The following is a 15,161-nucleotide window of genomic DNA, read 5'->3' as shown; positions in this document are numbered from 1 at the left end:
ACATTGACTGTACAAACGGCTGCACTAGATCGGATAACCGTCTTACAACGGAGGTGGGTGCAGTTGTAAAATACTGGTTTTGTAATGCTTTTCAGAATTTTATGTGAACTGCATTTTCCGATAGCTCAGTACCTAGCTAATTTCTCAGTTGAGATAACAAAGTTGCGGTGTACCGTGTACTGTACTGTATTTGATTAAAAAAAAATAATAATAATATGCCTAACACTAGTAACAGACGAGGTGAGTATACAGCCGAGTAGTTAGAGGGCTTTCGAGACCAGAGATGCGCGCACTAACCGTTGTAATAACAGGCAGTGAAGCGCGTTTCCGCTGCCGACAAGTTCTACGACTGGGGAAGGAAAAGGAACGAGGCGGAGATAGGTACCACCCTCACCATACGAATCTGGACCCGAGACACGTGCGGAATCTTACTAGCTACTCCCACACGACCAAAATTTAATGATTACTAGACCCTCTTTATCTGCTTTTGTTGACAGTATTAATATAGTTTAATTTCATTACAAGCAACAGTGACATCACCAAGATCTATGAAAAATAAAATAGCAAGTATTTGAAGATTCTAGCCATGATTGGTGACTGATGGAAGAAGCAGCTGAGTGAATGAGTCAATAATTTAATATTCGCGTTTCGTCACTTCTTTTGAGCGAGAAAACTTGTCTCCCTTTCCTCTTTTTCTTGTAGGTTCATCGCAAATTATCTCCCTTGTCCATAAATCGTAAACTTTTGACCAGACTATGATGGTGTGAGGGGGTGAAGGACGAGTTGGTGTTTTACGGAGGAACCACCGATATCACTGAGATCAGCCGACCAAGTAAGCAGTGCCGCAAACAAATGTATAATCTGGCAGCGCCCTCCGACATTATCAATGCATGAGCAAAATCAGAAAGAAGAAACATCAAGAAAATCTTATTTTTCCTTAAAGGCCTAATTGTCTTTCTATCTACATATTACCATTTAAACTGTCTCGATCCCCTAGCTACTGTCTGGTCCCTTTTCTCACGTTAGGGTAGCAAAGAGTTAGATTCGCCCTACCAGGTTAATGGCTGGTTTACTTTAACCTGTCAACCAGCAATAGGTTTAATTATAGACACTTGCCTGCAGATACCATGCAGTATTTTGGGGTGGGGTGAATGGAAGAGTAATTAAAAAAATATCTGATTCAAGTTGAAATTGTTTCCTGATTCTACTAAAGATCTCCAATTGACAGAGGATGATTTATCCTCCATTTTACAGAGTTTGGGGTAAGAATAGGTGCCAGCAACAACGGCTTTAAACATCACAGCAAACCAACCATCCCTGTAAACAGATGTCACATACAGAGGAAGAACAGCAGGCTCAAGACAAGATCTGAACCAACATGATGTAGGAGCTGATATGCAATCCAGCTGAATTTATTCATAGTACTTCTGTCTTAGACAGTCATACATTTCTGGTTATATCTTTGGAAAGTCAAGACAAGGTCTTCAGATCTGTCTCGCACATGCAATCATACCAAATATCAAGAAGCTTTTTTAAGGTGTTGTGAATAGACACATTTAATAAACATATCTCAGTCACCAGATATAGCACTAAAATGACAACGAAGAAAAAAAGATAAAAATAAATCCCGTCACAAGCACCTTCTTCCTGGCAGTGCCTACTACTGTTGCCCTGAAGGTCTGCAACAGAGAAAACATAATCAGACAAGTAACAACAATCTCATACACAAACATCATTGGACAAGTACCAAAAATTTCATATGCGAACATTTTAATCCAACACTTAACATTTTTGGCAAATCTGTCAACTTTCCCTAATGCTAATTTCCTGTTTTGCAAACTTCTAGCAAAAGAACGAAAATCAGAATCACCCATCCCATTTTCCATATGGGACACAATACATTCAAACAAACTAAACCATGCACACCAGAGAAACAGCACCACATACAGGGACAACTTACTTTGCCCACTCTACGTTGAGGATGAGGTGATCGTAGCCAAATCCTGAAACACCCTGGATGGCACGTGCTGCATCTTCACGTCTGTGAAAGTTGATAAATGCAAAGCCCTGCACACAGATCAGCGGCAAGAAATGACAGGACAAATACAACCTTTTTTTTTTTAAATTGAAGATGTTACACGGAAAAAAAAAATTACATCTCACCGCCGGAGAAGCATAATGTTTGCAGAAAATAATGTCCTTAGCATCTTAAACAATTGTCAAAAACACCTTTGTAGACCCAACAGACAAAATGCAATAGAATAAGACAAAAATGATTATCATTACCAGTATTGGTTACCAAATGATTACCAGAATCGCTTCATAGGAGTTATTCCCCACCCATTAAACAAACAAAAGAAGAAATACACAACACCCCACTCTTTCCCCCAACTTCCTTGAGTTATTTTAAGACAATTAGACTTGTTTTCCAATGTTATGATTAACAGATTTACTAATTACTTGGTGATACATACTAGTAACAGTTAACTAAATCCCTGCATGCTTCACTGGCTTATCAACTCCTTTTTAAAAATATTCTTCCCACACTTAAGCATCTGCAAAAGCACACCTTGCTCTGTCCTGTGACCTTGTCCTTGGCCAGGTAGATTCTAGAGATGGGACCAAAGGGTCTGAAGAGCTCCTGCAAGTCGGACTCTCTGGTGTCTTCCGACAGATTTGTCACGCGAATCGTGGCAGCCTCATCTGCAAGGAGAAAGAATCTATCAGTGAACTAGACATACTTTATGAATGTTCAGGTGCAGCACTAGTTCTATATGATGCCAGATAAAGATAATTTATCTCAAACAGCATCCGAAATGGATGCGTAACAGAAAATGCTGGACCAAAAACAAAGGAAGTCCAGGAAATCTCACCCTTAACTCTCACCTTTACGCTGTGTAGACATTGATTCTCCTTGGCGTTTGGATCCTCCATCCCTCAGACTAGGGGGTACATATTTACCCCCAGCTGTTTTTGAAGCAGCTGCAGCTGCTCCTGTGCTGGGAGGTTCTGGTTTTCTTTGATCTTCTATCAGCTTTTCCTATGTCCAGAAAAAAAAAATTGATTTACCAGCTTTATAATTTTTACCAGCTTTGTTAAAAACAGCTTGCTCTCTGTTGAGATTCACAAATAAAATTTAAGAGCAGTATGAGCCTACCTGTAGAGGTGCCAAGGTATCCTTGTATGGGCATTTTGTTGTCCAGTGATCTCCCTTGCAGATACGGCACTGCACTATCTTCTGATTTTTCAGCTTTCCCAGTGGATCGTCATCTTCATCAGCTTGTTTCTGCTGCGTGACATGGTTACATATTATAATTAAAGCCACAGCTTAGTAACATTTTTCTATTCAAAAAGATGGTCAATGCAGTAATTCTAACTTTTGTCTTCATGGCAACATTTCATTTTTCCCCCCCTCCTGTCTCTACTCTAAAAATGCAAATGCCTTAGACTTCTCTGTAAACTCAGAAAAATAAAATGTTATTTTTCACAATGGAGGATACCTAGCAAGCAATAAGCAAATGTTTTTCCAAAGCCATATGGTCGAAGTTGCAAATTCCTATAAATACTTGGGTCTTTACATATCTACAAGGCTATCTTTTAAGAGCTTTTGAAGATATTGCAATGAAAGCCCATAGATGAGTTATCGAAATATATAAAGCAATGTGGAAACGAAGATTTTATTCCATCAATCTTTTTGAAGCTGTTTGATTGCCAAATCAGACCTATTCTGTTCTACGCTTCTAAAGTCTAGGGTATGTAAGAGTACTCTGAAATTGAGTTGGTACACTTGTTCTTGCTAAACAAAAGTTACTAAACGTTAGCCCCCCACCCAACACTATCGTATATGATGAGACTGGCTGCACATCACTAGAATGGTTAGCTACAGACTACTTCATAAAGCATAAAAAATGCTGCTGCTTCTCCACAACAGTTAAGTATCTAAAGTACATGATCATCTTTACAGAAACGGCTTTAGGTTTGTTTGAGAAAATCAGGGGTGGAAGATGTTAAATGGGTTTTCTGAGTGTACATAGAATAGAACTGGCATGATCACATGTCTAAAGAGAAAGATTTACTGTGTACAGAATTTTTAAATTTGATATTTTGCTTAGATTTTATTACTAATAAACATTTACATGACATTCCGATTCAGTTCAGGAGCAGTGCTTCTGAAATTCACGCTCATAAATATGGATATTCAGACCCAACACTAAGTTACTCAGATGCCCCTTAAGTAACAACAACCTATATAATGAAATACTATTCATATTTAAATGCACATTACCAAATGATCTGAGACTAAAATTTTTACCTGAAAAATATAAAATCTTTTGATCAACATTGTTTACAAAATGTTGCCATATTGATATACTACAGGCTAAAAGTAAAAACAATGGGAATAGCAGTTATTCAATATAATTATGTATGTGTCACATTGCTTACACTACAATATTTTCACAATGGAATAGTGTGGCTACCCTGGTGTGGGAAGCTCACAAACCCAGTAGTATGGGTCAATAGCCAAACAACAAAGAGTTTAAGTCTTGAGTCTCTTTCTCTCTGCTATTCTTCCATTACACCACCAACTGCACCATAGCATGCTTCACCTCTTGTTACACTGCCAGCCTCACCATTATCAGCATATATCACCTCACTTTTCCAACAATTGCCACTTCAATGTTTAGTCTTCACTCTTACTTTGATCTGTCCTACAATTCTTCTCATTGCATTTTAAAATAACAAATATTCTCTGCAGAAATAATGCCGAAACAAACATCACATCGTAAAGATAATTAAATATTGAACAAATATAGCCTTTTAAGAGATAGCTTCCTTAGAAAATGTGTACACCAGCATAAAAACGGCATAATCATTGAATAAGTCCATACCTCACTGGTATTAACAAACTGCATGAAGATCTCTTCAGAAATGATGGTGTTAGCTGGGTTCGGACCAGGTGGGTCTCTTTCTGCTGCACCAAACTTTTTCCACGTCTGTAAACAGAATAATAAGAACTCTTTATTTATATTTCTGTTATCAATCTCAATGGATGTTTTCCTTCCATCTATAATTATCTAAACAGAAAACTGGGTTTTTCAATTTTTAGAAAATACTTATGCCATATAATGCAAACATAAGATAACAAAATTAAGTTGCCCTATCAATATTCATGACAAGGGAGAAAAATCACCTTTCTATGTGCTATTGATTTGGACACCTTGATGGTTTCAATCCGGTAAGTCTTCACTGTCTACAAACAGAAAGCATCAAATAAAGTGTTAACAAAAAGAATTGGCAGTTAACAATGTTCCATTAAGGAGGTTACAGGGCCAATCTATTAGCAAATCCTCAAATAAATTTAAGGACATTTTACAAGCATGAAGGACTGGAAATGGCAAAATAACTGCTATACATGAAACAAATAAAGTTTTTACCCTTAAGATGTAACCGAAAGACACAAAAGAAATTAGCACCATGACCATCTAAGCCAAGAGTGCCCAACCTACGGCCAATGTGTCACATGCGGCCTGTTAACCAGACACAATTTAATTTTTAATGTCATGATTCTGGCAAAAACTGCCATGTGAGATTTTGTATCATGTCCAGTGCAGCCCTCAGTAGAGAAAAGGTTGGGAACCATTGATCTAAGCTGTATTTAGGACCAGAAATACACTAAAAATCTAAGTACAAGTATAACAGTGCCTAAAGCAATATTATTCTAAACAAAAAGGACAAAATTATTTTAGTGAATTTTTTTCTGAAAAATTAAATGCCACACCAACATGAAAAAATAAAATACAAAAATTCCATAAATGGATATAAATAAAAAACCAAGTCAATATGTTTTCTTTAACCATAAATTTCATTAAACATCCGAGCAACCAGAGAATGTTACCTTGACTATTTTCCCTTCATCATTGTACTTGTATTCTGTGATTTTCTTTAGCCCTTTCTTTTCATCATAGTCTTCTGTGTTTGGCGGTAGTACTCCTGTTAAAACATAGCCTTAAATAAAAAAAACAACAAACCATTAGTAGAATAAATAAGTGCAAACATTGCATATACTTCTAATCACAGACCCACTTCCTGCTGCTTGCAGTTACCCAGAAATATATCAAGAGTAGGTATTTGCATATATGTACATACTATCTATTCCTCTTTGTGCATCAGGTTGCACATAAGGCCTCAACCAGAGTCCGCCACCGATGTCGATCGGCTGAAACACGCTCTAGGTGACCCCATGTCCAGCCCTTTCCTTTCATCTCCCTTTCCACTGTTCTTCTCCAAGTTTCCTTTGGGCGGCCTCGTTTTCTTCGGCCGTCTGGAGTCCATCGTAGGGCGACTCTGGAAAGGTCTGCTGTCTGCTGGCGGAGCACATGTCCAATCCATCGCCAACGCCTTCGTTGAACCTGCGTGGTGATGGACTCGGTTTCACTTCTTCGGTGGAGTTCTTCGTTGGTGATGGTGTTTGGCCAAAAGATGTTAAGTATGCGCCTGAGGCATCTGTTTTGGAAGACGTCAAGCTTGTTACTGATGGTTTTGGTCATCTTCCAAGATTCTGATCCGTAAAGGAGGGTGCTGATCACATTTGCCTTGAAGATTCTCAGCTTGATCTTCTGGCTGATGTTTTTTGCCTTCCATGTGCTCCTGAGTGAGGCAAAGGCCTGACTGGCTTTCGCCAGTCGGGCTCGAATCTCCACCTCCGCATCCCCAGTGTTTGACATTTTGGACCCAAGATAGGTGAAACTGTCAACTTCCTCAATCTCTTCTCCATTTTAGTTTGATGCTGTCTTGGACTCTGGCGTTCACTCTCATACTGTTAGTCTTTTTTTGTGCTGACCTTCAAGCCAAGGTTTCCAGCTGTTTCTGAGAAGGCCTTTGTTTTTTTCCTGCATGTCTTGGTGGCGTGTGACAGCAGGGGCAATGTCATCAGCAAAGTCCAAGTCTTCCAGTGCTGTTGTTGCTGTCATAGTCATGGTCCATCTGAGCCCTCTCCTCTCGCTGTCGTGGAAGTCTTCATGATCCAGTCCATGGCCAGGATGAAGAGGAACGGCGACAGAATGCAGCCTGCTTCACCCCGGTACTGACGTTGAAGGGGTCTGTGAGCTCCGTGTCACAGACAACCTGGGATTTGAAATTGCTGTACAGCATTGCAATGACCTGAACAAGTTTTGCAGGGACTCCGTAATGCCTCAGGATCTTCCATAAGGACTCGCGTGGATGCTGTCAAAAGCCTTCTCCAGGTCGATGAAATTGATGTACAGCGGTGTGTTCCATTCGTTGCTCTGCTCCAGAATCTGTCGCAGAATGAAGATGTGTTCGAGCAGGATCGCCCAGGGCGAAATCCTGCTTGCTGTGGTCGGAGGTCTTTCTCAAGAGTTGCCGTCAGTCTTGACAAAACAATCTTGCTGAAGACCTTGCTGGTGAGGGAAAGAAGTGTTATGCCCCTCCAATTATTGCAGTCTCCAAGATCTCCTTTCTTGGGTAACTTGAAGATGAGCCCTGTCTTCCACGCAACAGGGACCTGCCCTGATTCCCAAATTTGCCTGAAGATTTCAGTCAGCTTGGGAGCTGTCACATTCACGTCTGCTTTCAACATCTCTGCTGTTATTCCATCTGCCCCTGGTGCTTTGCCGCTCTTCATTGTCTTGACTGCTGCTGTCACTTCTTCCAGGCTTGGTGGGTCTGTGCAGATGTCAAGGTCTATAGCTGCTGGCTGGATGTCTGCAAGCTGAGGGGATCTGGTCTGTTCAGAACTGACTCAAAATGCTCCCTCCAGCGCTGTAGTTTTCCTGCCTCTCCCTCGACGACATTTACCGTTCACGTCTTTCACTGGCACATCACTGTTCTTAAACCCGTTGTTTAGCTGTTTGTTTATCTTGTACAGTGTCTTCAGGTCATTTTTACTTGCTGCATTTTCTGCTTCATCTGCCAGTTTCTCTATGTGATATCTTTTGTCGGTTTCTTGTCATCCTCTTTACCTCTTTGTTCAGTTTTGCATATCTTTGTCTGTGTTGTTCTTCAGGCGTTCAGATCTGGTGCTGTTGATTCTTTGTTTGGCTGACTTTCTCTCTTCTATCTTCTTCCATGTCTCTTCTCTGATCCACTGTTCTTTCTTTTTCCGTTGGAAGCCCAGTATTTTCTCTCCTGATTCCTGTAAGACTCGATTGAAGTCGTCTAAGGTCATCTCTTGTTGGTCTCCTAGTGCCTGGAACCTGTTCTTTACTTGCATAGCAAAGGCCCTTTCGGTGGCTGGATTTTTTAGTTTGCCGGAGTCCACTCTCTGCTGACGTGCCTGTTTTCCTCGTGATCGACGCAGCTTCAGAAAAAACTGTGGCTATCACAAGAGTGTGGTCACTGGCAATGTCTGCTCCTCTGTAGGCTCTAACATCTTGAAGTGAGCTCCTCCATTTTCGGTTGATGATGACATGGTCTATCTGGTTCTTTGTGATCCCATCTGGTGATGTCCATGTTGCCTTGTGGATGTCTTTGTGTGGGAAGAGTGTGCCTCCAATCAGTAGGTTGTTTTCTTCACAAAAGTCTGCCAGTCTCTCTCCGTTGTCATTGATGCTTCCGATTCCATGTTTTTGCCCATGACATGCTCCCTGCAGTGTTGTCACTTCCCACCTTGGCATTGAGATCGCCGATGATGAGCAACATGTCGTGGGCTGGAACGCTTTCTGAGGCTGCCTGGAGCTGATCGTAAAAAGCATCCTTGTCTTCTGCCTCAGAGTCATTTGTTGGTGCATAGCAGGCTAGCACTGTCAGCTTGGTGTACTTGGAATGGAATCTTGCTCTCAAAAGCCTGGGTCCATAAAGGCTTCGCATTCCAGCAGTGCCTTTTTCCGTTTTCTTGTTGAGGAGTAGAGCTACTCCTTCAGAGTGCTGAGCGTCTGATCTTCCTGAGAACAAGATGGTATGTCCTGACGCTAGTCTCCTCTTTCCCGTGCCGGTCCATCTGACCTCACTGACTCCCAGGATGTCCAAGTTGTAGTTGTCAAACTCCTTGACTAATTGGAGCATCCTGCCAGTCTGGTACAAGGTCTGGACCATTCCAGCACCCCACCCTCAACTTCTGCCTCGGCTTCAGTAAATCCGCTGTCGGGGCGCCAGCTCCCTTTCGGGTTTGGCTGTCGTCCGTTCATTAGTCCAGTCTCCTGGTGTGCTTCATTACCTTCGCCATCTGTGACGAGTTCTCTGGTTTTAGTTTCTGTAACAGGATTTTTTTTACATGGTGGGTTGTTAGCCCTACCACAACCTATTTTACCTCTAGGTGAGGTGTCCACCTTAGTCGCCTCTTACGACATGCCTGGCTGGATGGCAGGGACCCTATTCTTGCAATGCTTGCTAGGCAAGCATACCCCGGGGTCCCACAGGGGATATGTACATACACACCACTTATAATGTACACTCAATTCACATTTCTTAACAACAGATAATTTTCAGATTTAGTTGTTCTATGCTGTCAGATGCAAAAAGAATGGCACATATGTTATATTGCACACAAATAAGAGGTCCTTAAAAGGTCACAGTTAATTAGGATTTGGTATGAGGTAACAGCAAAAGCAACTATTATTTGAATAAGATTTTTAAAAACAAATATTTGTGCATCTAGATTTAAAGTATAGCAATGTCATCTGGTGTCCGTTCTTGTAAAGACAATAACGTTAAGTAAAATGTGAACAAATCAAGCCACTAAACTGCTATAAAAATTCATTTGCCAAGTGGCATTGCAATGGGGATTAATGATGCTACCACTTACTCAACGGATATCAATTGTGCTCACCCACACTTAGAGGTCACTACTCACTCTATTATTTGTACCTCCAAAAATAATGACTCTTTTCACATCTACATTCAAATACATGTGCATACACACTCCCCGCCCCCCACTCTTACATACACTACCCTCACATCTCTGATTCAACATAAATACCAAAACACATGTATGCTCTCTCACACACTTGCATTATACATATCCCCACAAACTACAACTATAACTTATAAGGTGGAGTTCAGGAAGGCTACTGCTTTGGTAAAAAATGTAGAAATATACCTTATTCTGACATTCATGAGCACACGCTCCTGTGGTGTCAATTCACAACTGTAGTAACATGCTTTTATGGCTACATGATTATCCGAACATTGACACTCGTTTGATGTTAATATATATATTTAATGCAAACCGTCAAACAAATGTTAGCATATAAATTTAATGCAAACCTCAAAACAAAAGAATTATTCAAAGAGAAAATCAAGTTTATGCAGAGCATTGATGTTCTCTGGATGGGTATTGCCAAGTGGCTGAACTGAATAGGTGACTTGAGTCTGCAGTTGAACGTTGTTGAACAACGTATGGCTCTGTTGGTAATATCTGACATTAGCAGCTGCTTGTGTTATCGGTGATCGTCTTTAGGGCTTGGAACGATTCAGATTTCAGTGTTGGGATGATGTGATTTTACTTAGGACGATATCTTTATGCCTGGGACGATTTGACTCTGGTGGTGGGGTGATATGGTTGGACGAAATGACCGGTGACCATTTTGGAGATCCTATGCATGATACGATAACCTAAATATTGCTAGTCAATAAATCACGCTAACGATTATGTTTCTTGAATGTGTTGTTATGTATTTTAATGGAGACTAACTGAAGGCCTGCTTCAATCAGGCACTAAATCGTATGCCATAAGTATGACTGCCATTGCATCAATGTGGGAGATAAGCCCAGTTCCTGTATAACAGATTGTTCTCAGACTAGCATAAAAATAGCTTACCCTCATCGCCTTCATCAACTTGCTCAGCCCAACTTTTTCCTTTAGACCTGAAATATAAATATCATGATAAATTCATAAAGATGAACGATCGTTTAAACCAAATATTCAAGAAAATACTTGAGAAGAGAACTTACATGTCTTCAGAAGGCATGGCTCTCTAAGCGGATATGACGCATTTATCATTATTAAACACATTAAACAGTTACGAAACAAACCTTTAAAAAAAAAACACTTCTGTATTTACATAAACTAACATTGACAGTTTGATCATAATTGTATTGAACACAATGATTAATTTTGTAATAATTTTTTCGAATATTAAAAAAAAAGTGAAATAGCCTCCCTTGGCTTGGGTGAGTGTCGAGCATGGCGACTGCCATGCAGCAATTTACGCTGGAAGATTGCAAAGGTAACTTGGCAAATTAGGAGCAGTTATGCCAAATTTCCTACCGTTATAATATGTTGTCTTTGTCTCCTTCAGCTAAAATTTCAAGAGTGTCTAAATCGATGATGAGACAGCGTTTTCCATTTCCTTTGTGTTGATTCTTAGAAGGAATATTGTGACCCCCGTCCCCTCTTTTTGTGTGTGTTTAGAAGACAGGCAGTTTGTGACGATTTTTAATTCTTTAAAATTTTATTTTCTGAAGAAATTATTATTACAGAAATTCTAAAGAACTTTTTAAGTCCTTTAATGTAATACAGTGTTATTCAATTATACGCGAGTGTGTGTTGGTAGTGTGTGTGTTTTGTGATCTGGAGGTAGAGAGCAGTAAAGTTTATAAAAAAACAACTTCCACCATCAACTTTTTTTGGTACTACTTATCCTTGGTCTGATAATGTAAAGCATGGAGAGCCTGGAATCCGAGCATCATTATTGTCCCTAATTATTATTGCTATAACAAGTATTCTAATAAATTGGTCACTAGGTTTAGTAGTGTAGACCTTGAGTCTTATAATGAAAGACTTGAAGAGACCACGCCTTTACAAGCATATTCTAAATAAGTTGTAAGCTATTATTGCAGAGAAGAAAGAAATTAGAGAATAAAAGATTTCAAACAGTGCTGTCAGCAAAATCTGTGGCTTATATGCCATCATTAATTAATGATACTACAAGTATTATAAAATTCCAAAAGTATACTTCAGAAAAGGGTGTATAGACGATTAATAACAGCAGACCGAATAAAGGAGATATAGTACTTGTAACTTGCAGTGTTAGTGAAAATCTAGTTTTAGGGTGCAGATAAGGTAAATGTCCTTATCTCTTAACATGTTGTGGAGTGAGATGTTTGAAAACAGTCATTTCTCCTGGCAGGCTTCCTTCCTAACTCTTCTAAAGAACAAAGTGCCCATTCAACAGCTGGCCTGACTGGTGTGGTGGAAGTTTGTTGTGCTTGATATTGTACCACAATACTAGGTTTTGCTCTGTTTTACGGTTCTTCTCAAAGTAGTATTTGTTAGATGATCTGGGTTAGTTTGGTCTCCTTTTGTAAATATTTTCCAAAACCACGTATTTGCCACAATATTGCTGCACTATTTCCAATTGCTTTGACTTCTACAGCAGCTCTGAGTGATGTCCTAGAAGCATTTAAGCTCCCTGAGAATGCCACCCGACTGAATGAAGCCCACGATAATGCTGGCAATGACATGCTAAAGAGTATGCAGATTGTCTTTCCAGTTCTGGCACAAATACAAATGGAAGTTATACATAAATATGGCTTTATGGCAGATGGTGATGGTGAGTAAATGTGTGTGTATGATAGAGATGGTGATGGTAATTATGTGAGAGAGATGGTGATGGTAATTCTGTATGTGTGAGAGAGAGAGAGATGGCAAGTATTGTGTATGTATAATGCAAGTATTTGTGTGAGAGTGTGTGAGGAAGAGACAGGATAGAAATTAGGGAATCCAGTTGATTCGACTACAGCCCAAAGTTGATTTGACCATGACCAAAATGCATAGTCAATTCTAACACTACCTATAGTCGACCGAATCGTTATCTTTGCAATGATTCGACTATAAAATGAGTGAATTTTGTCCTTCACAGAGCAAGATGTACATGCATCAACCAAGGACAAAATTCACTTATTTTGTTGGTGTGTGTGTGAGAGAGAAGAAGTAGATCCGAGTTAAAATAAATCAGTGTTTTTCTCATGAATACAGGAATTCTCAAAAGAGAATGGACTATTTTTCTTGCATTAGGTCCAGCTGTATCTTCAGCTCTGCTCTAGCCTATGTTCACACCTGTCCTCTGGAAGCAAGCACCATTCCAGCGGCTTCATTATATGCTGATGTTCTTGCTTGACAACTCTCTGGCCACTTACTACTGTCGGTCTCTAAAACGTGTACACAAGGGCTTTTAATTACTCAAGTCTTCTCTGGCCGCAGAATGTCATCTGTATAGTTTTGTGAGAAATTTCCATGTATCACTTGTAGAACAGGGTTAGAATGATGGAAGGGCCATGAAATAAGTGAATTTCATCCTTGGCTGATGCATGTACATCTTTCTCTGTGTGTATGTGTGTGTACGGTAGAGAGAGCGGATCGAAGTAAATACAAATATATATGTTGACCTATTTTTATTACAAAATTGTCATTTTGCTGACATACAACTAGGAACGAATGTGTCACTACACTGATTAACACTAGAATAACTAACATTCGTGAGATATGTCTTCACTTAACTGGCTGGAGGGGACAGAGCTCTGGTATTTTTGCCTTATCTGATGTCTCCTTCGTGTTGGACTTGTGATTGTGTTTTTGACGAGCCTGCCATCATGGTGCCTCTTTTGTGTTAGTGGCTTCAGTTCCTTTTCGGTGAGAACACTTCATTATCAGTACAGTTCTGTTGGCTTTATCAATTATGTCCTCTTCAATTTTGTTGGTCAGTTTTGCATGTGCTGGGGCTCTTTTGTTGTTCCAGTGAAACTGGCGCAGTTTGTTCAATGTGCTTCTGGGAACTGCATTTGCTATGGAGTGTGTTCTTGCTTGTATGATACGTTTGATATTTTGGCTGCAGTTTGTGGTTTGTGCAGCATGTGAACAATGTGTTTTGGCATGGAGTACATAATCTGCTACACGCCTAAGTCATTTTGCTATGTCATCTCCTTATTTTGACGTCCTTTGTGAAGTTGAAGCTTTTTATTTTATTATGAATTGTAGCTTCTGTACTTGATGGTTGATTTGAGTGCGGCCAATGGTCAAATCAACTATGGGTTGTGGATGAATAGTGGGCGAATTCACCAATAACCAAGAAATAAGGATGATCTTACTCTGACCTTTTATCTCTTCTTAAACTTGTAGATTTATATAGCCTTAATGCACCATGTGAAGGACCCATTTGGAAGTGAGCAACTCATGGATTGCTAAACTTAACAAGGGCTTTGTGTTAATACGATCTGTTCTTTTACATTTATTTTTGATTCTGACGATTTCATTGAGTAAAATAATGGGTATCTTTTGTATATTTTGCAGGTCTAGTCCAGTTTACGAAAGCAGTTAGGGTGTATGAAACGCAAGACACTGAAGTGGCTTCTCTTAATCAAGAACTGCGGGGTTACCTCATGCCTCCTGTGGGCATTTCTCCACCTGCAGCCATGGGACAAAATGGTGCTAGCTAGCCTGTGAAGATAGGCCAGAATTTTGTCATATACAGCATGAAGCCAGAGGCTTTTTTCTGGCACAGAAAGACATGCGTAATGAGGCACTGCATCACGCTCAAGTCAGAAGACAATGGAGCCAGTGTTCAGAATCTTACAGAGATGTTCTTTCCCATACAATCGTTAAGTGGACGTGAACATAGGTATTGGATTTACAAGACACATCACACCATCAGAAACATTAACAGTTACAGGAAAAAAGTGAGAGATAAATAAAAACGTGGTTTGCTTTCTGGAGATGACAGGGCAGTTGCATGGTATGATAACAGTGTAACATAGTTTTCTTTAGTGTATGTATAGGTGTAGGAACTGTATTTGCTCTGATCATTGTCAGTTGAACCATCTTAAAATGATGTCCTGGTGGATGAAGTGGGCAATCTAGAATGTAACATTGTTATGGGTCAGGATTGGAAATGTTAGGGTCCAAGTTTCTTTTGCAGGGAGATGTGTTGACAGTCCCATTCAGGAGCGAAAGCGTTGCAACACACACATCTTTTAAAGCTATAATTTTGCAAGAAGTGCAGATGCTTAAGTGCAAGAATGAATCACAATGGGTCTTTCAAACTTTGTAAGAGACGTCTACTTCCTGCAGATGTGTCTGTTCTAGAGAAGTTGTTTGATGTTTCAACAAATAACAAAGTGACAAATACCTTTTAGTCTTTACTCTTCTTGACTCCTGATAAAAATTTATTTCAGTTTTGTTTATAAGTGCATTTTGATGCCTGTTC

General features: G+C 39.8%; 2 protein-coding genes across 4 annotated transcripts; one reads left to right on the top strand and one right to left on the bottom strand.

The window, feature by feature from the left end:
- Positions 1 to 1,528: 1,528 nt before the first annotated feature.
- LOC112576116 (eukaryotic translation initiation factor 3 subunit G-like) lies at positions 1,529 to 10,962 on the bottom strand. Of its 2 annotated transcripts, none has more exons than XM_025258371.1 (10): positions 10,912 to 10,962; positions 10,778 to 10,824; positions 5,897 to 6,006; positions 5,192 to 5,251; positions 4,890 to 4,994; positions 3,158 to 3,289; positions 2,887 to 3,040; positions 2,570 to 2,703; positions 1,961 to 2,067; positions 1,529 to 1,679 (listed from the first exon to the last, which is right to left on the bottom strand). In XM_025258371.1, exons 1-10 carry the CDS (start codon positions 10,926 to 10,928, stop codon positions 1,661 to 1,663), a joined length of 885 nt encoding a protein of 294 aa, XP_025114156.1. In that variant the 5' UTR covers positions 10,929 to 10,962; the 3' UTR covers positions 1,529 to 1,660. The 2 variants fall into 2 exon arrangements, with proteins under 2 accessions (XP_025114156.1, XP_025114157.1); XM_025258372.1 differs by having other exon boundaries at positions 3,158 to 3,286.
- Positions 10,963 to 11,073: 111 nt separating this feature from the next.
- LOC112575936 (protein C10-like) lies at positions 11,074 to 14,918 on the top strand. 2 transcript variants are annotated; one of them, XM_025258081.1, is made up of 3 exons: positions 11,074 to 11,186; positions 12,336 to 12,512; positions 14,249 to 14,918. In XM_025258081.1, exons 1-3 carry the CDS (start codon positions 11,144 to 11,146, stop codon positions 14,392 to 14,394), a joined length of 366 nt encoding a protein of 121 aa, XP_025113866.1. In that variant the 5' UTR covers positions 11,074 to 11,143; the 3' UTR covers positions 14,395 to 14,918. The 2 variants fall into 2 exon arrangements, with proteins under 2 accessions (XP_025113866.1, XP_025113868.1); XM_025258083.1 differs by having other exon boundaries at positions 11,135 to 11,186; positions 12,339 to 12,512.
- The last annotated feature ends 243 nt before the right edge of the window (positions 14,919 to 15,161 follow it).

This window comes from Pomacea canaliculata, linkage group LG11 (assembly GCF_003073045.1).
Source record: "Pomacea canaliculata isolate SZHN2017 linkage group LG11, ASM307304v1, whole genome shotgun sequence".
NCBI lineage: Eukaryota > Metazoa > Mollusca > Gastropoda > Architaenioglossa > Ampullariidae > Pomacea > Pomacea canaliculata.
Note: the sequence above shows the minus strand (reverse complement) of the source record. Positions and strands in the feature narration are given on the sequence as shown.

Bases quoted from the DNA above. Each gene is read 5' to 3' on its own strand.
- LOC112575936 (XM_025258081.1), top strand. From the start codon at position 11,144: ATGGCGACTGCCATGCAGCAATTTACGCTGGAAGATTGCAAAG. The intron at 11,187-12,335 runs GTAACTTGGCAA...TGACTTCTACAG, and splicing joins TACGCTGGAAGATTGCAAAG to CAGCTCTGAGTGATGTCCTA. The intron at 12,513-14,248 runs GTGAGTAAATGT...TATATTTTGCAG, and splicing joins CTTTATGGCAGATGGTGATG to GTCTAGTCCAGTTTACGAAA.
- LOC112576116 (XM_025258371.1), bottom strand. The intron at 6,007-10,777 runs GTAAGCTATTTT...TTTTTATTTAAG, and splicing joins AGTTGATGAAGGCGATGAGG to GCTATGTTTTAACAGGAGTA. The intron at 3,041-3,157 runs GTAGGCTCATAC...TTCTGGACATAG, and splicing joins ATACCTTGGCACCTCTACAG to GAAAAGCTGATAGAAGATCA.